Source organism: Podarcis melisellensis, assembly GCF_964234715.1.
Source record: "Podarcis melisellensis genome assembly, chromosome: 13".
Classification (NCBI taxonomy): domain Eukaryota; kingdom Metazoa; phylum Chordata; class Lepidosauria; order Squamata; family Lacertidae; genus Podarcis; species Podarcis melisellensis.
In genome coordinates, this window is record NC_138545.1 from 34,001,687 (window position 1) to 34,027,029 (window position 25,343).

At 43.7% G+C, this 25,343-nt stretch overlaps 2 protein-coding genes across 5 annotated transcripts in view; both read right to left on the reverse strand.

The window, feature by feature from the left end:
• SKAP1 (src kinase associated phosphoprotein 1) overlaps positions 1 to 254 on the reverse strand; it is a 338,051-nt gene extending 337,797 nt beyond the window's left edge. For 2 of the 4 annotated variants that reach the window (XM_081885658.1, XM_081885654.1), the window contains exon 1: positions 5 to 73. In XM_081885658.1, coding sequence (XP_081741784.1) covers positions 5 to 46 — 42 coding nt within the window. In that variant the 5' untranslated portion in view covers positions 47 to 73. Of the gene's footprint in view, positions 1 to 4; positions 74 to 118 lie in introns of those variants that run through there. The other 2 variants (XM_081885659.1, XM_081885662.1) reach the window with 2 other exon arrangements.
• Positions 1 to 25,343, reverse strand: part of HOXB1 (homeobox B1) — a 75,484-nt gene that overhangs the window by 31,002 nt on the left and 19,139 nt on the right. The window lies entirely within an intron of this gene.

The window sequence follows — 25,343 nt, forward strand, 5'->3', positions numbered from 1 at the left end:
ATACCTTAATAAGACAATTTTCGGCATGGAGGCCACATTCCCTCATGTGGAACTTTCCAGAGACAGCAGCGGGTGTAGCCTGAGGCAAAAGTGGGGAGAGCAATGGTGTGACTTTTACCTTTGTGCAGCAGGCTATGCATTTCAGCAGCACAAAAGCCAGATATTTTTACACGCACACGCAAACCACCGTCAGGGAAGCAGGGGCCATTGGCAAGAGTACAAGGAGTCTCTTTCAAGTCAAGCAAAATCATTTGCAGAGAGTGCAGAGCAAGGCCAATGAGAGATGCGGCCAGAGCAGAAGGCATGGCCCACAAGACCACCCCCACAAGACCTGTGGTTCTCCAACCCCTGCCTTCCGGTAAAAGGACTAAATTGACCTACGGGTTTGAACTCCAATTTCCAGTATTTATTCTATTGAGATTGTAATAGTTATTTCAACAGTGCAAGCTTAACCTATCTACCTAAGGATAAGTCCCACTGCAGTCAGTGGGTTTTTCTTCCAGCCAAGTGTGTGTGTAAAAGCCTAAAGCTCAACTGCAATCCTACATGTCTTCTCTGAAGTAATTTCAGTTGAGTTTAATGGAGGCCTACTTTCAGTTCAGTGCGTACACAAATGCACTGCACAGGAGCATGTTCTATTGAACTCAATGGGAATGACTTGTGAGAAAATGGGCAGGATCAGGGTGCTAAAAGTACTTTTGGCTAGGTTGTATGTTAAGAGATTACCTTCATGTCAGCGCATTTGGAAATTTTCTAAAATGCATTACGTTCTAGAAACATAAATATACTAATCTTGGTATTTGCAATACAGATATAAAGAAGGGAAAATGCACCCTGTAATGACATAATTATCAGTTACTCTGCCCCATTAGGAAATAAAAGAAGACCATTGTACAAAAATGAAGCCCTACAGCCAATACTGCCTGTGGGACAATAGCACACTCTTGAGATGGTGAATAGCAGGCTTCAGCAAAAAAAAATATAAAATAAAAAAGCTCTAAGCCCTAGAACAGGGATGGTGGACCTTTGGCCCTCCAGATGTTGCTGGATTGCAGCTCCCATCCCCAGCCTGCAAAGCCAGTATTCAGGGATTGTGGGAACTGTAGTCCAACAAACATTTGGAGGTCCATAGGTTCCTCATCCCTACCTAAGAGCAGGGTGATGTTCTTTCCTTCACCTGTCTGACATTTCTGAATGGGGGCATGTATAGAAGAAGCAATAGCCACAAAAGTGTGCTTGCAAAACTTTTGATATTTACCACTGGATGGTCAGATTCTACAAAGTTTATTTTAATTAGCTACCAAAAGAAATGAGCCCCCTTTGCCCAAATGCTCTCTTTGAGCTGAAGTGCTTCTCTTAAATGCCAATTGGGAGCCCAATGAAAAAAACTGACCAGAAAAGCAGGAAGGAGGAGATTGATAGATTGCATAAGGCAGTAAGGCACGGAGTCCAAAATTAAGTGGAATCAGAACCAATGATAGACAAATCCAACAAATTATTGTTTTGTCCTCATCCTCCTATTTGCTGGGTTTCACAATATTAAGACTTAAGTAAACTGAGGGCAGACAAAGATTGGTGAGGCAATGCCCCATATGCCCTAATGGACCAACCTCCACTGTCTGGAGGGTCAGGGCATCCTTTCTTTACTGTCCTCCAGGTGTTTTTCTGTGGGTATGTAGTGTGGTATCTGGTGTTGAATTCTTTTGAAATTTGACACAGTAAGATAATTTAAAATAGAACAAACCTCATAGGTTAAGTTGCATTGATGAATCCTAAGTTAATAATGAATTGAATTGCCAGATTCAATCTATTTATGCCTTATCCCCCCCCCCCAGCTCCAGCAATGTATGTAAGTAGGAATACAAAAAACAATGAATTAGGTTGGATAATATATATTCAGTTTCACATGAGCAAATTCATATTGGAAGGATGTAGTTGCTGAGATCCACTCCACCTCAATTTTATTTTGTCTCTAATGTAGTTCACTGAAAGTGGAAGACTTGGTAGGTTTTATTATTGCCACGCCATTCATATACAAAAATCTTTATGAACAAGCATATACAAAAATAATAGGTCTCTGCCCCAAGGAACCTACAATATTGTAAGAGTGGCAGGAAACAATGGAAGGAGAGAAGGGATGAGAGAAGTACTGTACGGATAACATACCAGGGAAGGAGGAGAGGGTGGATCAGGCAAGGTGCAAGTGCCGGGCAGTAGCTTGCTTTAGTTTACGAGGGAAACACTTTCCCTTGTAAACTGAGCAGGTCAATCCCATAAAGGATTGAAGGGAGGGGGAGCAGCCAGGTCCTCCAGATCTGATTTTATAAAATTGGCATTGTGAGGAGGCAGCTGTAAACCCAGACAGATGGAGTATAGCTGGAATGGTTATTATATTTTCAAGCTCTTGCATGCTGACAAGCGGGCCCAATGGGGGTCCGTGGTGGAATTAGTGTATGAAAAGGCAGCAGAGAAGACAGCTCTAAAAGATGGACTGGCAGCTCTGCTCTGAGCTGAGCCATCTTGAAGATAACAGGTTGTCAGTCACCAAGAGCTGCTTATATATACATGCCGCATTACTGAACTCCCACTACCAAGAGAATTAAACCTGTCTACACACACACAAGCAGCTCCAGTACTCTGATTACATTTACAGAGGTTGCGACCTGCACTTCTGTCTCTATGGAAACCCCTTGCACTGCCAACATGGAGTCAGAGTTGTTTCACCATGGGTGGCTGATATTTAAAGGTAAAGAGACTCTGCCAACTTGGCTGAGCAGCTGAAGGAAGCCACATACTGCTCTTTTTCATACATTCAGGCCTTCTTAGCTAATGATTAAGAGAGTGGGATAAAGATAGGTAAAGCGAGCAATCACAGAATCAAAGAGTTGGAAGAGAAACAAAAGTAGTCTTTGGGATTATCTACAAACCTGCGGGCGTGGAGTAGTGTCTGGATTTTCAGATCAGGGCTGTGTACATACCATGTATTTAAAGCATGCTACTTCCCCCAAAGAATCCAGGGAGTTGCCAATTGTAGCTCTATGAGGGGTAAACTGCAGTTCCCAGAATTATTTGGGGGAAGCCATGTGCTTTAAGTGTATGGTGTCTATGTAGTCTAGGACTGAGGAGCCCAGGGCCAAATACACACAAAGCCATGTGACTTTTAGCTGGTCAAGGTTTGTAAGCCTTGTCTACCTCACAAGATTGTTGTGAGGATACAAATATATGAGAACCCTGGAGGAAATTTGAGGTATAAATGCAATAAATATATATAGTGTGATCTTGGCATAAAAAATCAGCAGCATCTCCCATCAGCCCTATACAGATTACCTTGAGAAACACAGATAGCAGGTGATGGGGAAAATTCTGGAGATGCACTGCCAGTCAGAGTGAACAAAACTGGACTAGATAGATCAATGGTCTGACCTGAAAGAAGCATACCAGTTTTACAACTGGTCAACCCATGCGTACTAGGGCTGGGCGATCTATCTATCTATCATCCAAAACCAGTTTGAAGTTCACATCATGATAATTGTTTCATAATATTTGAGCTGGCGATATATCGTGAATCACAATGTGTGTAAGGGCTAGGCCAGGCTTCCTCAACCTCAGCCCTCCAGATGTTTTGAGACTACAATTCCCACCATCCCTGACCACTGGTCCTACTAGCTAGGGATCATGGGAGTTGTAGGCCAAAAACATCTGGAGGACCAAGGTTGAGGAAGCCTGGGCTAGGCAATATCTCGGTTTTCACCATCTTGATAACTCACCAGCTAAACATCGTGATAACTCACCAGCTAAACACTGCAATGTTATCAGCAGCTAAACCTCACAATATCACCAGCTAAACATTGCAATGTTATCACCAGCTAAAAATTGCAATCTACCACAATGTCTGAAATAAGGATGGAACTAAACAGAGGTGAACAGGACAATGTCACCACACACTCAGTTTCATCAACAGGCAAGCCAAAATGCATCCCAACAGAACTTTTGGTTTCGGGCTTGGCTACCAAATGGTGGCATTTAATACAATCCAAAATATGGTGATGAGTCATAGTAAATACAAATAATCTGGGACTGCCAGACCACCAGCAGGTCTGTTAGGAGGCAGAGGCAGCAGTGGCAGAAACAGCTTGCCATGACCGCGGTACATGTCGGCAGTAGCGGCGACAACCTGCAAAGCCTTGCTGTGGCGGATCAATCAGTGGTGGTCTGCAAGTCCTTGTGGAGGCAACGGGAGGGGGCAGCAGTAGCAGCAGCAGCAGGGCCTTGCGACAGTGACACAAACAGTGGCGGCCTGCAAGGCCTTGCCGTGGTGATAGAGAGTGACGGCCACAGCAGCAGCCTGCAAGGACTCACAGCAGCGATGGGAGACAGCACTAGTAGTGGTGGCAGCCTACAAGGACTCACGGCAGTGATGGGAAGTAGCAACTGTAGTGGTGGCCTGTGAGGCCTTCTGGTGGCAACAGAAAGTGGTGGCAGCAATGTCAGTGGCCAGCAAGGCCTCGCAGCAGCAGCACAAAGTGGCAGCAGTAAAGGCATTGACCTGAGAGGCCTTGCAGTGGCAACAGGATTTGGCAGCGGAAGCCGCGGTGGCCTGCGAGTCCTTGCGGCAGAGGCCTGCGGGGACTCACAGCAGTGAAAGGAGGTGATGGCAGTAGCCACATGCTGTAAGGCCTTCCGGCGGAGGTCAAAATGTTCTCCACCCTTCCATTATAGCTCCTGAGGGCTCTTCCACTTTTTATCCAGATTACCTGCTCTTCCTATCTTCCATTCCTACCAATAGCACATATTTCCTCCTCCCATTAATTCCTGTGTAATGTCTTCCTTCTCCACAAAGCTGACCTACTGCCCTAATAGTGTTTTTGGTCAGCATTCTTATGCCTTTTTCAGTTAGACTGATACCACAAGAACCGTACCAATGGCAGGAGACCCACAGGTGATAGTTCCACGACACATATATAAATCAAGGTTGGCATGGAGCAAGTTATTTATTCCCTAGCTACTACAGGTAAAAGCAAGCAAACCAAAAGTCAAATGTTATGTGTGCATTTGGCGGTGCTGGAGTTAATGCATAAAAATGTGGATCATCCAGAGATTGAACATGATCCGTTGTATTCTCTGTGTCTGCTAACATTGGCTATTTATGCAATATATCTCTAAAGCACAGTTCTATGTCCCCCTAGTCTTTGAGCAGTGCAAGATTCCAGCAGTTCCAGGCACCTACCCAGTGTTCGGTTTCCTTGGAATGTGAGACAGCGGAGACTATGATGTCTTTATGATATATGGTTTATTTACACATATATGCAGCCTGAGCCTACAATGGAGCGGCTCACCACATTAACACCCCAAAGGGTTCTTGCTTCTCCCATAGTCACAGCCTTGGAATCCAGCAGCAATCAGGCATGGTTCTATCTCTCAGCTGCCCAGCCTGCAGCCTTGCTTCTAGCTCACACAGCCCAACTCCCAACTTTGTCCTTTGTCTTTCTAACTCCCACTGAGTTGAGGGAGGGATCTCCACCCATTTGTTATCTGGCACAGAACCACTTCCTTTGTTACCTTAATAGCCCATACTTAGAAGGCCATTACCTCACCAGGAAACTATCCTGGCTATTCCAGGAATTGAATCTGCTGGATCCAGGAATTAGAAGAGGGGGTCAGGCAGAGAACCTACCCTCTGCAACTCATAACACTTTCAAAATGCACATTTTTCCTCAATGAATTCTGCACACTGTTACAATTCCCAGGAACCCTGAACAAACTACCATATGCTTATTTACATGGAAGTAAATCCCAACATTGAGCTCAATTGCTCTAATTTCCAAGCAAATCAGCATAGAATTCTGCTGTACATTGCCAGCCAAATCTAATCATGTAGCCAATGGGCACAGTTGTGTGACACACAAGATCTGTGAGGTCACCCATCTGAGCAGGGGATGTCACAAAAAGGCACATCATTTGTTTCCACAAATTTTGGCCACGCTGTATTGGGAATGGTAAGGAAGATCTAGCATTAGGGCTGTGGTGAAGGTGGGGGAGCAATATGATTGATGCTTGAAGCAAGGAGCCATTTTCTAAAACAACAACAACACTATCTAGTGTGCAAATAATGCTTTATAAATGCCTTTCTAATTCGAGATACAGACAGGGCCCTGGAAAAGGAGTTTGAGGAAGATTGAATTAAGCTGTTAACCCTCTAGGCTCTCCTGTCGTTTATCGTTAGGGAATTAATAGGGACGCGGGAATGCAGATGGCCTGCCTGTCAGCTCTGCGAGGTGATTTTTCTGATCTTCATGGACGTTTCCAGCATCTTTCATTAAACACTCATGTACCAATTTGTCATTTTAACTGGGCAGGAAAAGAAACTCCCGTTGAACTCCCCTGCCTCAGGTGCTAGGAGTGAAACCCAGGAGCAGGGAGTTTTTATGACTGTCCTGCATTTGTTAGGCAGCCTCAGGGGCTGCTGCATTGTTTCGTGAGCAGTCAATTTCCAGGTGGAAGTTTGCAAGCTTCAAAAATTCAAAATATTTAATAGAAGAAGAAAAAAGATCCAGCAAAGGTAAAGAAAAGATATGTCAAAAACCTTTTATGCTAACTACTGTTGTGTTTTCACCAGGAGAGGAATTAAAGAGCCTGCTTTAAACATCACAGGCCCTAGTGCAAAAATAGCCAAAACGCTACTTCACGATGGTACACAGTGGATACAATATTTGAAAACTTTCGACATTTATTTATTTATAGCACGTCTAAAGCAACTCTTCAGCCAAAGAGGCTTCTAGAGCAGATTACTATCTATGATCATGTTGTTGATATTCATCTGTCTCGGGAGACAATGAAGGAGTGCACCTTTGGGGGGTGAAGACAACCTCAAACTGTTGGATTGTTGCAGTGCTTGCTGTGGCTGTAGCATGTGATTAGAAATACCTTGCGCCTGAACCACCTAGCAGAGCAACTGCCTGTGAATACTAGGCTAGATAGACAAAAAACCTGACCTTGTATAAGGCATCTTTCGAAAGTTTCCAGTGCTCCCTCACTATGAGCAGCCCGTTGCTGAAAAAGACTGCCATGTTGTCTTCCTGTGGCTTCAGAGTGTGTCCTTACCTGCTACCTGTCAGCCTGCCTGTTTCCCCCTCTGCTTCTGATATTTTGAGCTTCAGCCATTGGGGGTTGGATTTTCCCAGCACTCTGATCTTGGCATATGACACTAACGGATGAAATCCAAATAGTCTCTCCCACTCATTAAAACAGGGCGCAATCCATTGAGAAGTCCTCCTACATAACTCCTCGAAACATTATTGTGTACTTTCAGTTGGGCTTCTGCAAGACCATTTCCTAAAGGACTGTAGCCAGTGAATCAGATCCACCTATGTTCCATTCTGCCACCTCTTTAATGACGCCCAAAACCTACTGAGGCAGTGCCAGATTTATGTATAGGCCAAGTAGGCTGAAGCCTAGGGCCTCTAAATCTAGGGGGCCTCATCAGCCCTCCCACACCCCAGCAGGCAGTCTCCCCTCTCCCAAAATTGCAAACCCAAGACTTCATGTGAGGGCAGGGCAACTTGGGCCTCTAAGTCTAGGGGGCCTCACCAGCCTGCCCTCTCCCCAATGCTACAGTCTCCCCTCTCCCAAAATTGAAAACCCAAGACTTCATGCAAGGGCAGGGCAACTCAGGCCCAGCAACTATTAGACTCAGGGCTAGCCAGTGGGGCCCAATTTGAAGCAGTGGGATGCAACTAGATTTTATTTTTTTTTGGGTAGGGCCCCAGTTCACAGCCAAAGTCTGCAAAATCTTATAGATATAAATAAAATCCAGTTAGATTGCCCTGGTGCAGGGGCCTCCTTAGGAGCGGCCCGCGGGGCCCAATTTGGCCCAGTTGCTCCAATTGCTTTAAGGTCAGCCCTGATGAGACTGTGCAGGGGTTGGACTGACAAGCCCTGCATCTTCTAGGTCTCTGGTGTCACCATTCAGAGTACAGACTCAAGGACTTGTTATGGAAATAAAGGGGGGCACTTATTGGAAATCAGTTTTGTCACCTCTTCCCCCCAAACCCCGAGACAATGAGCCCAGCCACCTTTTATTCACAGTTGCATAAGCACTACATTACAGCATGGCCATAAACTTGCACGCTCAACTGCTGAAATATACACCCAATATGTAGCAATGGAGATTTATGTTACTGCTTTATGAATGAACACTGTGTTTTATGAATGGACTCTGCATTTTGTGAATAACCTAAGAACCACCAATAGGGAGCTCTAGAATCTGACAGCTAACCAATTGGGTACTACTAAACAGCGACCCCTATTGCTGAAAGCAGGTAACCAGCAGGGAACGCTTCAGCTCAGCCTTTGCACTGTTGACTGAACACCCCTGCTGTGCAGATAATGGAGAAAGCTCGTAAATTGTATCCCTTCTGGCATCGTGGACAACTCTATTACGCTGGTGTAAACCCTGGTGCACCAGAAGCACAGAATAGCAGCAAATAAAATCCGCTCATACGTCAGCAACTGATAAGACTTGTCAACCAGTTCTTCCAAAGTCCTCCTAAATTATAAAGCTCCAAAATACAGGCCAAAAGAGAGCAGGTCTGGGAAGAGCGAGCCATACAATGGGCACCACCAGTGAAAAGGCCCTGCTCTGTGTAACTCCTACCCTGTCATTTTATAGAGTGCCCACTTGCCCTCCTTCTTGACATGTAATGTTCTCTATTGGAGTCTCCAGGTCCAATACAAAGACCATAAGAAGGGAGAGCGGGGACCTTGAAGTTCCCAACAGCTGTTAAGCAAGCAAGCAAGCACACAGGTCACCTTTGTCACAGTTAGGATACCTATGTCCTGGCCAGGCCTGCACCCAATCTTGTTTTTGTACAATCTTGTTTGTCCTCAGTAACCAAAATTATATTATCAACATATGCAAGCAGAAAAGTTGTTTTCCTTCATTTGCACAAAGTGGCACTAATAAAGAAAAGTTCCAGGATAGAAACAGAAAGCCAACTAAATATGCTTTTGCAGTTCATCAAAACTATCCATCAGTATCAAGTTATAGGAAAACTTATGCTATTAACAGTAATCCTTCTAGTTGGTTAATTGGTTTGGCAATTTCCATGCACATGAAGTGTGATGCTAATTATTCCTCCCAAGAGTTAAATGATAACTAATCAGAGGCAGCTACAGGAGAGGTGAGGGTCAGATGCCTTGTCAATCCCAGTAGGTATATAAGAGGACAACCCGGAACACAAAAGGTTTACATGGTTCAGTTATTGCAAAAGTTTTTCAGTGTTAATTTTATGCATTTTTTTAAAAATCACCATGGTATTTAACAATAATACCTTTAGAGGAAAAATTGTGAATTGTAGAATTTTAAATACCCATCCTCCTCCTTGGCTTCACTCTATTTTGTTTATAACACTCTTCCATTTTCTTCTAGTTGTGAGGGTGGGGGTGGGGAGGGGCATCACAAGTGGGGTATCCTAGGGCCTCTCTTCATCTAAATCCGGCCCTGGCCTGAGGTGGTTTTTCACTTGGCCTCCAGGTGAGGATGCCTCTGGAGCTCTGTACATTATAGTGCTTGTCAGATGAACAGACATACTGAATTAATGTTACAATGTATAGGCTGTGTGGGATTCCCCATTAACATTTATTGGAGATTGTCATCACATTGGGCTCAATGAAGTCCAGATGTAGGAACCTTACAAGCAAAACTCTAAAAGGCGAAGGTTAGACATGTTGTAATTTCTCCATGCACACACACCCATTCTCCAGCACATTCACTCTACCCGGCAATTCTGCAATTTGGCTGATTTATTGTTATTAAGCCCAACAAGATTTGGTAGAGGAGAAAATCAAAGAGAGCAACACGTGGCTGAAGTTGCATGGTGCTGAGCTGCCGAAAAGATCACCCTGTTTTCTTTCAGGGTGGAGACTTTTTTAAAAAAGCACTGCTGAAAAAAACTGCTGCTGAAAGTTTTGCTGACAGATTCAGTGTCTCATTATATCAGCTGACAGATAAAGGAGGGGTAATAAGTTATTACAAAACAGTAGTCTTTGCTTTAAACAGTGATAAAATATTTCAGGAAGAAAGTGGTTTTCTTTGACATCCCTTTTTCCCATTCCAGCTTCTGATTGTTGTATATCATCATGACTGTATGTATGAGAGTCTATGTAGGACAGCGGTGGGGAACCTGTGGCCCTCCAGATAGTGCTGAACTACAACTCCCATCACCCCAAGCTTGCTGGGGCTGATGGGGATTGCAGTTCAGCAATATCTGCAGGGCCGTAAGTTTCCAGAATCATAGAATTATATAATTGTAGAGTTGGAAGGGACCACAAGGGTCATCTAGTCCAACCCCCTGCAATGCAGGAATCTTTTGCTTAAACGCACAACCCTGAGATTAAGAGTCCCATGCTCTACCAACTGAGCTCTCTCCCAACACTTAGCATCCCTGATGTACGAGATACTTATGTAGGAGGGTGTATGAGAAGTTGGGATTGAGGTTGCAGCTGTATACATACTTAACTGGGACTAAATATCAATGAACTCAATGGGATTTACGTTTGAGTAGGAATGGGGGAGCAATTCCAATTTGTTGGCATTTTATTGAGAAACTAAAACTGAAACACAGCTATCCTTCAAAATTCACACTTCTGGAAATTTTACAGTACAATTCTCTAACCAACATCCCATCAGATGTCAAAGAGTAGACCTTTTGACAACAAGGAAGAGTAGCAGCAAGGCCAGGATACTCTGGCGGTTGACAACAGGGCTTCTACAGGTGGCCACTGTCGCTTACTTCAGATGCTGGCCATTCCATGTTTTTATGGGGTCCTAGAGAAGCATCATGACTGGAGTCCTCACACCTCATCCTCATCTACTGCTGAAGTATGAATGAATGAATGAATGAATGCTGTAGTTGGTTCCCACCCCCAAACTCTTTTTTACTTGGTCATTGTGACAGAGCTGCCCACAGGATAATCATTATGAGATAGAAGATGGGAGGACAGTGTGTATTCTCAGTTTGCTCAGAGCTTAGGCACATCCAAGGAGGCACCTCCTGCATTTTGGGCCTCAGCAACCTTGCCACCTGCTGGCTCCAGCCAGGTGAGTGGGGTTGCAGTTGAACAACAAAGTAAGATATTCTCCAAAGGCTAGCTCCTATTATCCACTTATTTTTACTGCACCTATTTTGGCCCCAAAATTTTAAAAAAATCAGCAGGAATGACATAGTGGACTAAAATTACAAAGTACCATAGTACCATTTTATAAACAGGTACTTGCATGTGTTTATTTCCTTTTTCTGCTCCCCATTCCTTTTTACTTTTGTATTGCAGCTATCAGATTGTAAGTCATTATTTTAAACTGTAAACCATTTTAAGTGCACTAGTAGAAAGGCAACACATGAGCGTAGCAAATAAAACATGCTGCTTTGATGTTTCTGATAGCTGATGTTTTGTTATATTATGTTTTTTTCATTGTGCTCTTGATGTTTTCACTGCATTTTAAGGCCTTCAATATAAATCAATTTGATGGCCTATTGGTACCAAAATAGTAGTATAGAAATTTGAATGATAATAGTAGTAATAAAATAAAATTAATATAAGGGACCTGAGTGTAGTTATAGTCAGATTTTGAATCATATAGGTTGGTGGTTGGCCAGTTGTCAGCAAGTGTTCATAAATGCATTTATTTTCTCCTAGCTTATTTTCTGAAGGAATTACTGTTCTTGCTAACTATCCTAATATGAAAGTGCATCAAAAGTTTATTAAATAATTATAGAAAAATATGCCCTAATCCAGGCTTCATCAACCTCGGCCCTCCAGATGTTTTGAGGCTACAATTCCCATCATCCCTGACCACTGGTCCTGCTAGCTAGGGATCATGGAAGTTGTAGGCCCAAAACATATGGGGGGGCCGAGGTTGAGGAAGCCTGCCCTAGTCAGAGATTTACAGCACAGTCTTATGCATATCTATTCAGGAATAAATCCCACTGAGTTCAATGAGACTTACTCCCACTATATGTATATAGCAAATTGTAGCCATCCTGCTCTTTGACCATCAGAGTACTCTGAAGAGCTTATAGTAAAGCAGGAATAAAAGTTAACATAGTAAAATATGTTAAAGGACGCGGGTGGCGCTGTGGGTTAAAGCCTCAGCGCCTAGGGCTTGCCGATCAAAAGGTCGGCAGTTCGAATCCCCGTGGCGGGGTGCGCTCCCGTTGCTCGGTCCCAGCGCCTGCCAACCTAGCAGTTCGAAAGCACCCTCGGGTGCAAGTAGATAAATAGGGACCGCTTTCTAGCGGGAAGGTAAACGGCATTTCCGTGTGCAGCTCTGGCTCGCCAGAGCAGCGATGTCACGCTGGCCACGTGACCCGGAAGTGTCTTCGGACAGCGCTGGCCCATGGCCTCTTGAGTGAGATGGGCGCACAACCCCAGAGTCTGGCAAGACTGGCCCGTACGGGCAGGGGTACCTTTACCTTTACCTTTAGTACCATAATATTCATAAACAATAGAAAAAAGAACCAATAGTACAGTGGTACCTCAGGTTACATATGCTTCAGGTTACAGACCTGAAATAGTGCTTCAGGTTAAGAACTTTGCTTCAGAACAGAAATCGGGCTCTGGCGGTGCGGCGGCAGCAGGAGGCCCCATTAGCTAAAGTGGTGCTTCAGGTTAAGAACAGTTTCAAGTTAAGTATGGACCTCTGGAAGGAATTAAGTACTTAACCTGAGGTACCACTGTTTTAAGAAACAGCAGACTCAGGGCCAGCCTACCCATCAGGCTTGATGAGGAAATTGCCTCAGATGGCAGACTTGGGGCAGCTGGGCAGGTGGCAGATCGAGGCCTGCAAGGAGTGTGCTGCTTGCCTCCTCCCTGTGCTTGTTGCCCACCTTCTCTGTTGCTGCAGCCACCCTGCCACCTCCTCCTCCACTGCCACCCTCCCACCACCTCCTTTTCAGCTTGGCTTTTTCTCAGGTGACAGTGGGGGACGGGGAGGTGATGGAGTCATTTGGGGATGTATTTTCTGTCTTGCCTCTGTCTTGTCAAAACATCCTGCGCCAGCCCTGAGCAGAAAGCCATGTTTCAACAGCATATTTTTTAAAAACGTGAATCTAGTTGGCTTACCTTGAGAGAGTGCTCCACAGTTGTGGTGCCACCACTGTGAAGGCACTCTCCTCATGGCCATCAATCTGACCTCCATCAGAGATGGAACATGGCGCAAGCCCTCATTAAATGGAAAGGCTCACATGGGAGTTGACCCCTGTTCCTACTCTGTGAGGCCTAGAATGGAAAAAACCCGTAGAAAGTGCTGTAGTGAAGAGGGCAGTTTATGATCTCAATAGATTCGCATCAGATTTCAGCATTGGCTTTCATAACACTACACTCCATTAAAAGGCAAGCGAGATATTGTACTAGGTGAAAAAGAAAATAATCAATTAATAAAGAATATTTCTGCAGCTATCTTAATGGGTTTATGTTTTTCAGCATAACAACTGTAACACTAAAAAAGATGAGAAGGCCCTCTACCAGATTAGAACAAGGGTCTGTCTGGTTCAGCATCCTGCTCCCCACAGCAATCAGCCAGATGCCTATGGGAAGCCCACAAATAGAGCACAAATAGCCCTCGCCCACTGTTTCTGTTCAGCAACGCTGCTTCTGAACGTGGAGGCTGCAAGAAGCTAACCTGGCAAATGGTCATTGATAAGACCAAGAATGCATCCATTCCCCATTAAAAGCCATTCAAGCCAGTTTTCATCCCCACATTTTATGGCAGTGAATTCCGTAAGGTAGTTATAGATTGTGTGAAGGTGTATTTACTTTTGCTTGTTGTGAACCTACCATCAATCATTTGCATTTGATAATCCAAGTTCCACTGTTGTGAGAATCTTCCTCCTCCTCCTCCTCCTCCTCCTCCTCCTCCTCCTCCTCCTCCTCCTTCTTCTGTAATTTTAAGAATTGTTGTACTGATTCAATCCTCTGCTGGTGGTTTTATGCTATTTCTGGCTTTATCCTATTTTATTATTTTTTTCATTTTGTATGAAGCTCTTCCTGTTTTGCACTGTGTCTGGAGCAGCTGTAGACTGTACGGCACACAATGCAGTGCAATTTAGAGCAGAGCCACACCATACAGTTAAAACACATGATGCCCCACAGAGAATCCTGGGAACTGTAGTTTGCTAAGGGTGTTCAGAATTGTGGCTCTGTGGACCTGAAACTACAATCCCCATAATTCTTTAGGGAGAGTTGGACAATTTAAGTGCACATCAAATGTGCTTCAAATGTATGGTGTAGATGTGGTCTAAAACCACATTGATAAAAAGAACAGGTACTGTGGCCCAGAGGGGAAGGAGCCAATTTGCCATGGAAAATCTGCTATCAGCATGAGCAGAATTTGTGATGGGATCCTAGTGAAAGGTAGGGTTCCGCACATCCTTGTTATATTCATCCAGATATTTAGGGGCAAGGAAAAGGTGACAAAGGTTTGATGTGTTGTTTTTATTGCTTTCCCTTAGCTGTGCCTTCCTATAATATAGTCGTACTGAACCATTTGCCATTGGAAGAGCTTTCACGTGTCTTGATGGCAAATTATATGTTTTTCTCCCGTATAAAAGATCAGAGCCTTTCTGTGCATCCCCCTCTATTTTCCCTCTTTTGTTCTTTTGCTGCCTAATCCCCGCTCCCAACCCTTCACTTAATATTTATTCATGAGTATTTTTGGTGCTTTCAGTGCCTCTAGGAGCAGCTGTTTATGATCTGATGGAATTCACTAAGAAGCAAAAAAAAAAAAAGGTCTTTTTGTCTGTTCATCCCAGCCAGCTCTGTGGCTGACAAGCATCTGGTTCTTTGGATTGGGATCCAAAACTGGAGGCATGCATTTTTATCATGTCCAACTGAACACAGGGGCTCTCTGTGATGTAACTTATGTGGCTTTCTCTTTTATTAAAACAGAAACTCATTTTCATCCCAAAGTAATTTAATGAGAAAGCGAAAAGCAAAGCAATACTAAAAGTGCAGGGAATGAAAAAATAAAGGAAGCTGTAGGTGAGTGGTGGTGGGGATGACTGAAAATAAACGATACATATATACACATCTACAAGGAAAACAATGTCTGCGTTTGGACAGCGTGGTGCGGCACAGTATCTGTTGTGGGACCCGGATGGAAGGCAACTTGGGAACCGCAAGTTCCCTAAAGGGAGTGTGATACACGTGAATGAACAAACAGGACAGACAAATGTGCAAACATAGGCACACGGAGGCAGTGCAGGTTAGGAATATCAGAAGGGACATAGCTCAGTGGTAGAGCACTTGCTCTACATTCGAAAGGTCCTAATTCAGTCCTTAGTATCTCCAGTTAGACTTGAGAAATGGAGGAGAGGGGTTTCAATTACTGTTAGCCATGATGACTACATTCTGCCTTCATAATACTTCTGTATATCAGTTACTGGAAACCACAGGGGAGCTCTTGTGCTTGGGTCCTGCTCACTGGTTTCCCACAGGCATCTGGTTGCCCACTGTGAGAACAAGATACCAACTAGATGAAGCATCAGCCTGATCCAGTAGGCTCTTCTAATGTTCTTATGCGCACTAGGAGCATGCTGCCAGTCAGTATAGACCAGGGATGGGGAACCTGTGGCCCACCAGATGATGTGGACTCCACTCCCATCAAACTCAGGGACGAAAGGAGTTCCAACACCTCACTGCTGCTCATCTTCCCCCATTTGCCATCTGCTGCTTCACTTTGCCTAATGATGGGGCTGGCCCTAAGCATCGCTGCCTATTGTAAATATTTTCATTGTTCATATATATATTTACTTTGCAAAATATGCCTGGTTGGGGGCATACAGCACCAGACTTTCCCCCACATTGCATGCATGTTTTCCCCTTACCGTTTACCTTTTCAGATGCCTTTGTAGCTAAGCGTAAGTTTCTGTTTCACATCACAGGTTGCCTTAAGAACGCACTTTGACACACACAATACAGTCTGTCATTAATTGCAACTGTGTGAGAAGATGCTTGCCCTGTCAAAGGCAGCAAAGACCTGACATAACTTAGAAGAGGGGAGGGTAAGATCCACACCACTCATGTTTGAAGCTTCCAAAGAATGTACAAATCAGATAACTTCTTTGTAGCTGATAAAAAGTGAGGAAAAACAGAGGGAATGGGCCAAAAAGAGTTCCCCATACATCAGATCTGAATTCCTGTTTATTTCAGAAGATAGTACCAGTTTCTGGAATCCACAGGAGGGGAGAGTACTTTCATGCTTGGGTTTCTCATGCTTGGAGTTCTTTCATGCTTGGGTTTGTGGGTTTCTCACAGGCATTTGGTTGGCCACTGTGAAAACAGATTGCTGGACTAGATGCGCCATTAGCCTGATTCAGCAGCCTCTTATTATGTTCTTATATTGTCATTACTTAAGGGTGCCGACTGATTACATCGAGGAGCTGTGGTTAGAAACGAGGCTGCAGCTCACATCTCACGTTCTTGACTGCCATAGACCATAGTAGAGTGACCATTTATTTATCACCACAAAAGAGGACACAGGTTCACATGAAATTTGCATGTGCTAATTATATGTGTACATGCAATTGTATAAATAATTACCAGTGCTTTTTTTTCAGGGGGTACTCAAGGGTACACAGTACTGGCACCTCTTTTGTTGTTGTTGTTAAAAAGTATGGCACTTAACTGTAACAACTTCATGGTGAGTACCAGCATCTATTTTTCTAGGGAAAAAAGCACTGATAATTACTATAATTTTAAAAGAAATATAGTACATCTCCAATACACAAAGCCCTCCTGCTAAACCATATATCTCACCCTCCAGCCTCACCTGCTATCAAATAAGAGTTAAAATGAAATATTACATACATTTGAAATTCAGCGTTCAACATTTAACATTCTTTCCCCCAAATTCCTTTTAATGATGAGATACGAGGTTGGAATGCCTAACACATCAACACAGCAAAAATCATGGACAGCTCTTTCTTACAAGGAAGGCTTCGAACATAATGTTAAGTCCACCACTGGGAAAGTATCCAGAGGAGGTTGGCAAAACTGCTGAAGGACCCAGAGGCCAAGTTCTATGAGGAAAGTTTGAAAGAGTTAGGTATGTTCAGCCCGGAGAAGAGACAACTAAAAGTTGATATGACAAGCCATCTAAAAATATTCAAAGGACTGTCACATAGGTGGTGGAGCAAATTTGTTTTGGGAACATAAGAGCCTGCTGGATCAGAAAAGTGGACTGTCTAGTCCATCATCCTGTTCTTACAGTGGCTAATCAGATGCCAGAAGCAGGACCTGAGTGCAGCAATACTCTCCTTTCCAGCTGCCTCCAGTAACTGGTATTCAGAAGCACACTGCTTCCAACAGTGGAGGTAGAACATAACCATCAGGGTTAGCAGCCAGTAGTGGCCTTTTCCTCTGTGAATTTGTCTAATCTTCTTCTAAAGCCATTCAAGTTGGTGGCCATCACTGCCTCATGTGCCTCTGTTTACCTGGCAGTGTGAGGATGTTAATGATGGTGCCTGGCAGAGCTCACTGGGGGAGAGCATTCCACAAGCAAGAAGCCGCAGCTGAAAAGGTCATCTCCCTTCTTGCTGCCCTCTGCTCTTTTCTCAGAAAGGACAGCTATAGGAGGGGCCAAGGTGACGTCTTAAGGGTCCTGGGAAGTTCATACTGGTAGAGGCACTCTGAAATATAATGTGAGTGAGAGTTTTGCCACCGAATTCATTTATATAATCCTAATGAGATCAAAGGGCCATCTGGTCCAAACTTCTGTCAATTTATCCACCAGCTGCCCCACAAACACGCAACCTACACAGAGCAACCCACACAGTATGCCAACAGACAGCAGGATTGCCACAGAAAGGTGGCAATACCTCCAGGCATCTGGCATGGACCCATCCATACAGCCCATTTACTGAAAAATCATAATTTCTTTGCCCAAAGCTTACGCAGAAGTTAGATTATGTCCAGTCTTTGGTTAGCCTTCATTCTGATCTGTTTATGGGATAGTTATACGACACTGAATATTCATTCTGATTTCTTGCAGGTGTTTACATATCTTCCCATTGGTCACTCATTTAGCCTGCACTTTTCAATGCTTCCCCCAGCGTCTTCCAAACAGCAAAAAGTTGGGGTTTTTAAAGTGTATTTATTGCAACAGCAGAGCACTTTATTCCATTTTAAATGTACAAACCTAAAGTTCTGGTATGTGCTTGAATCTCTCTCACAAAATAGTGAGAGAGGCTCCCCAAGTCATGTCCTGTAGAATAGAAGCAGGAGCCCTATGCAATTTATCCCGCCACACCTACCATGCATCAAAGGAGAAGGTTCTTTTCTGCAATCTTACAAAACTCAGGGATCAGAATTCTGTGCTGGCTAGCATCTGGAATTCCACGCCCATTCACCTCTCAAAATATGAGCAAGCTTCAGCCAGAGTTTCTTCCCAATGTGTTAACTTGTGCCATCATCCTAGAGTTCCTCAGAAATTTAGTATATGGTTCTGCTCAGTGTTGCCTCTCCATACAGTTAGAAGCTGGATGTTTCAACGGAGTTGTCTTTTTAAATTGCTTGTTATTGGGGCTTGGGGTTGTGTTTCTACTGTAACTATAATTAGTGCAGGGAGGGAAAGGGGGGGTGATCTTTGTTTATTTAGGCAGAAGGCTTTAAGATAAATGACAGCTCTGAAGATGCTTTTCAGCACTTCATAAATCAACTACCAGCTGCCCAGTTTCAATGGAGAAATGTCTTGCATCCTCTTCTTCTTCTCCTTCTCGTTCTTCTCAAATAATTAAAAAAAAGAAAGAAAGAACTTTGGAGAGACTGCAAAGAAGGAAAGAAAACATGTAGATAGGGTGGAGGGAAAGAGAGGAAATGACTTCATTCTTTTGAAAGCCTGGCTGCATTTGAAATGAAAACTGATTGCTTCATTTCAGTTTTGTGAATTAAAAGCTGTTAGAGGCAACCACGGAACACAGAGGAGACGCAGACGCCCGGCAGACAGGCTGACGGCTTGGCTCGCCCTCCTGTGTGGTGACAGGGGGATATTTTCGGCCTTCAGTTTAATGCTTCTTTCCACTGTCTCACTCAACATGTCTGGAGATTTATGGGAAAACTTTATTTTTAAGCAGCGTATTTATAGTCCACCGCCACTCCCCGCCTCTCTTGTCGGTTCCTTGGCCAAAGTCATGGTCTGTCATCCCTGGGAAGGTTAGTGGGTGGCTAACAGGCCTCAGCAAAATGGCCACCGTGGCTCATCCAGGCCTCCACGAAATCTGACTGGATATTGCAGTCCATTTCTTTACCAAGAAAGCCAGGTAAAACTCCCATGTGGGACTGCAAAAAATGGAGGGGGTATTATATTGCAGGCCACAATGGAGCTTGTAGTCTGTGTTCCAACTTGGTGGATCACAGGTTGTGAAGGCCTATGCTACAGGGCACAGGAGGTGTAAGCAATCGTGGTTGGTGCCCATTGGGACTGGTAGGGTAGAAGGCAGGGAAGCCAACCATATGCATAGCCAGAGTCACTGATAGGCAGATACATTGTCGGGAGGAGCCAATTAGCTCTAGGCTTTTCTCTCTCCTCCTGTCTGCTGAGTTCTACAAGGGCAAAACAGAAACTAAGGATGAGGAAGCTGACAGCCATGGCCACCAGCTGGTTGTAAAAAAAAGCAGGTAGGTGGGGACTGGCTAAGGACAGACTGGGGTACTCTATTTGCCATAATAGACCAGCCTCCACTGAATGTTTGCTAAATCTGTGACTATCTTGAAAGGCAGTGTGATGTAGTTAGAGTGCATCCCGGGGGAAAGGGGGATATACTGTGTTTTCATGCAAGGTCATGGCTGCCATTTTGGGTGCGATTATCTCACACGCTGTCTCGCCACGCCCCGGAAAAGAAATTTCAGGGTCGTGATCTCACATGGTGCCCCAAAACGCGTGGTTTTGGACACCACACAAGTTCTCACCTGAAAAAAGCAAATCTGGAGGGCCAAAAGTTCCTCACACCTGCTGTAGTTGCATCTGCACTGCCGATCCTACCCTGAACAAGAGGTTAGACTAGATGACAAGTTCCCTCAGCTGAATGCAGAAGAAGATGCCCCCATTGAAGATTTTGGGCCAAGTCTGACATGCGATAATAACTTTGCTGATGTTAAGTAGGTGTGGTTCTGTTCACCGTCTGAATGGGAGAGCACCTATGAACCTTATCCGGTATATGCTGCCTATGAGTTTCATGGAATAACGGCTTGAAATAAAGTGGAATAAATAATATGCTTGAACTGACAAGCTAGAATACAGGACACAGCAGATCGCAGAGCTGTTCAGTTATCCAAGCCTGTAACTTGCATTTAACTTTATGATTTTCAAATATTTTGTGACATGTTTAATTTTATGTATGCCTATTGCATGCCACCTTGATACCTGTGAGGATGAAAGAGCCTATAAATATTTTAATGAATAAAATAGCAACAAATATTTTCAAATTTCCATCAATGTGAAGTTGACAAAGATGTTCTTATTATAATAATATGAACTTTTATTTCTGCAAAGAAATCCAAATAAAAATTTGAGAATGATTCCGTACATATACTTCACATTGCTTAGGCAAGGGTCATAGCTGGGGTATAAAGGGAGTCTATTTCATTAGGCCAGAAACTCTCATGAGTTTAAAGCAGATGATCTGCTTTAAAAACACACATGACAAAAACCTCTACCACAATTGCAATTAATCATAGCATTTAATCGGGTAAAAACTTGCTGTTCTTGTGAGCTTTGAGAACGGAAAAGGGGACCAGAGGGAGCCAAGCAAAACGCAAGTGGTGACAGTTTATCTGGTGACAACGTGGTGTTCATTATGAGGGCTTGTTGTTTTTTATCTGTGCCTTGTCCACAGGACAAGGTGTTCCAAAAGCCAATTGTCATCTTAAAGAAGCTGCATCTGGCTGCACAGGAGCATTTAGCGCTTCCTTCCTTTTAGCAGCTGGCTGCCAAGTCAAACCTCTGTCCCAAGCAATTTCCAGCTTCCTTAGGATTTAGGCTGTGTACCCACGGTATCTTTAAAGCACATTTGAAGCACACCCTTTCCCTCAAAGAATTCTGGGCATTGTAGTATACAATTTCCAGTAACCCTTAACAAACCACAGTGCCCAGAATTCATTGAGGGAAAGAATGTGTTTTGATTGTGCTTTAAAAGTATGGTTTGTCTGCAGCCTTAGAGTGGAATATACAAAAAAGCCACCTAAACCAGCCCCTTGTCCAGAATATAGGAACAAACATCCAAGTTAGCTCATGCAACTCAGTCCACAATGCATGCAAACAGAACAGGGTTGTCCTCCAACTCCATCTGGTACACCGGCCGAGACCTTACCTGCCTTCAAACTGTCTTGCCAGAGTAGCACATACATAGGTGCCAATTCTCTGGTGTCCAGGGTGCCCGAGCACCCACAAAATTCCCCATGAAAGGACCAGGCGCCCACAAATTTCAGTGCCATGGCCCAGGCACATAGTCACGGAGCCAAGTTGGCACACCTGGGTACATGCACTGGTTAAATAGCCCTAAATGGCCTTGGCCCTGTATACCTGAGGGAGCGCTTCCACCCCTATCCAGCAATGAGGACCTTATAGCGGTTCCCACACTGCAGGAAGTGAAGCTACAGGGAACTGGGCAGAGGGCCCTCACATTAGTTGCACCCGGCACTCACGCTGTCAAATGCCCTCCTATCAGATGTCAAGGAGATGAATAATTATATATCTTTTAGGAGACATCTGAAGGCAGCCGTGTATAAGAAAGCTTTTTAAGGTTTAAGGTTTTACTCTGTTTATCTATATGCTATAAGTCGCCCAGAGAGACTAGGGTAACCCAGTCAGATGGGCGGGGTACAAATAATAAATTATTATTATTAACAGGGGCACCTCCGGTAAGTCATAACCTGTGGAGCAGATTGCACCAGATGATTCTAGCGAGAGAGCCTATTCACATGCTACGGAGAAAAATGCACACAAAAAAGTTATTATACTCAACTCCTTCTGTCCTCATCCATGGGCCAGTAGCCAATATGACTGGCGAGGGGGAGAGAGTTCCTCAATGATCCACAATACAATGATTACTCAGTCTCTTTGAGTGTGAACAAAATCTATCATTCAAGTTATCCAAGAGGAAATTGTATTGGATGCAATTTCATGCCACTCAACATCCTGTTTCCATTGATAAGAGAGAGGCCAGTGGCAGAGTATCTGTGTTGGGGGAGGAGCTATTCTAAGATCTAAAGTCACTTATTGACTGTAGCTGCTTGCGACTGAGCCCCCACAACACAGCAGGATATGCGTCATAAAAGTATCTAAGAATGGCGCCACCAGGATAGGACATTTGAACGTAAGTCCAGGGCCCTGCTCACCAGAAGCAGCAGGAGGACCTCCAAATGCACCAGGGCTGGCTTACCACATTTTGAAATAACACACATTACCATCTAAAGAGTGGTGGTGGGAACTTAAAACCCTTAAGTCCTGAGTCTAAAATTACCTAACTGCACCACTGGTATCAGATTCTGTTTTTCTCCTTACATTTTTTTGTTGTTGTTCTTTGCACTTATGTACCTATGGGAATATTCCAAAATATTACTCCTCCAAAGCCTCCCTCACTATTTCTACATGGAACAGTAGAAATTCCACATCCCCAAAACAGAATCTCCTTGTGAGAGGAGCAGGCCAGGATAAATGGCGCAGCAGCTTCACCCCTTGTGCAATGCGACTGCAGACATAAACCAGGTGGTGGAGCAAGGATCTTTCATCTTCTGTAAACACTCTCCCACTTTAAACTGAAAGAGCTTCAGGCTGAGGTGTGGGATTAGGAAAATGATACCTTCTTGTCCAGGCTGCCTGGAGAGCTAAAGGGCAGCAGCGATAACACACTGATGGCAAAAAAATAAGACGCTTCAGGGGATTTAGCCATTACTCAACAACAGTAGTTCACCTGACCTAGTGAAAGAACATCTGATATCTAAGCAGTTCCACTTCTCCAAGAGATCTTGAAAATGTCAGTAGCAAAATATTTGATGCTTTGCTGGACAATACATGATTGGTACTCTAAACACTGTTCTGTTTGTTGTGCTACTTGTGTGGGGTACAGCACCCATTTGAGACAATGTGGATCACATATGTGGAAATGGCTCATAATTTGAAGGCTTTTGGCCTGCAAAATGTGTGTAATTTCTAGGGTGGGAGGTGTCAGTGCTCAGACCTACCTGGGGAACCATTACCCTGGACTCAGTTCAATAGTCTCAGTGCATAATGGTGGCATTGCTATATTAGACCAAAGTCCCATCTTCTGACAGTGGCCAGCTAGATTTCCCTGGGAAAGTCACAAAACAGAAATAGCAAATCTCTGTAATTTCTCCCCAGAGTTTGGTAAAGATGTCTATGATCATGACAGTTCCATTTATAGCAAACTTTTCTGATGGCTTTTGATAGTATACCTGCCCTATAGTATCTGGCCTATTTAGAGAGCCATCAATCTGGTGGCCATCCACAATATTCTCTGGCAATTATTTCCACACAACAATTATGCCCTCCATGAGCTATTTTGTTAGCCCCCAAACCTACCAGTAATCAATGCCAATGAATGACTCTGAATTTTAGGGTTTTGTGTAGAGGTAATTTTTCTCTCTCCATTCACTCTTTCTACGCCATTCAATATTTTACAGGTCTTGTCATGTCCTCCCACACTTGTTATTTTGTTAAACATTCCCCTTTCTTATGCCTTTATTCATTAGGAAGACGTTCCATCTCACACCACACAAAAAATTAGCTGCCCTTTTCTGTACCTTTTCCAGTTCTGCTGACTTTCTCAGAACCAGACACAGGATTCCAAATGTGGATGTAGCATGAATTGAGAGAATGGCATTAGGCTTGTTTCCTATGCCACCTTTTGACTCACAGGAGGCCTTACAAAACAAATGTTCCAGGCCAGCTTATTTTTACAATTTTAAGCCTACATCTGGGTCAACAGTCTCTTGTAAAAACTTGTGTATTATCAGAGCAAGAAAATTTGGTAAAAACGGGTCTCACACACACCCTTTTTATGTAACAGACTGTACTCCAGCCTGTTAACTTACATAGCCTTGGTTGTCACTTTAATAGCCCTTGCTCTGAAGCAGGGTTTGGTGTTATCAGTTTGACGATTGCAATCACACCTTTTACTTGTGAAAATTCAGATGAAAGAGGTACAGAAGCCGAAAGGGACAGGGCCTATAAATATGTTTAAAATGTTTTCTGGCCTTTCTCAAACATTTCACCCCAGCAGAGGCATTTACACTTTGATAACCTCTTGGACTCCAAAGACTACATTCCTTTTTTCTTTGAAAGCAAATAGCTTAGAGACAGTCTTTCCCTGTTACATGGTTTTATTGGGGAAGGGTATAGAGTCCTTTCCCTGGTGCCTTACGTTTCTCTCAATGAGCCTGGTTAGAATGTTTTTCTTTGTTTCTTTATTTCTTTACAATGGTTCTTAAAAGTTTGTTATTTACCCAATAAAGTAGAATATTTTACAATAAGAGCTGTTTGACAGTGGAACAGACTCCCAGAAGAGGTTGGTGGACTCTTTTCCCCCTGAAGATTTTTAAGCAGAGGTTGGATGGTCATGTCATGTATGATCTACAGTTGAGATTCCTGCCTTGCAGGGGGTTGGACTAGATGACTCTTGGTGTCTCTTACAACTCTACAGTTCTATGATTCTAATAGTCATTTCCTTACACCTTTACAATTTCTTACGTGTGTTTTAGGTTCTCTTTCCTTTGCCATCTTTATGTCCTTCATACATTGCTGAAGAATGATAAATTCTGCCTTTGCACCATCCTTAACCACACATCACAGTGCTTTCTCTTTCTCCCTCCCCCTCTCTCCTGCCCTTCAATGCTCAAATTTGCCCACCCCCCAAATTTCATTCTCTTCTTGTTCCTTGTATTTCTACCACTCATATGCTCACATACATGAACCCAAATCTTCACCTAAATGGCATTCCTGGAAAAGAATGGGATTAAACCAATATGAATGTAAAAGACCGGTATATATTCGTTATTTATTGCTATTTGTAATTTTATTAAAACATTTACATACTGCCCTTCACTCTATCAGAATTTCACAGCAGGGATCAGATAAAAATCCTTAAAAGCAGACTAGGGTCTGCTGGAGTTTAAATACCTGAGTAAGTTAAAACTTATGTGCTGTAAGCAGCCCAGATGGGCTGGGGAAACCCAGACAAATGGGCAGGTTGCCTACCCCTGGTGTAGATGCTAAACAAGCCTGTTTAGAGAGGGCATTCTACAATCAGGTGGCACCACAAAAAGACTCTCTG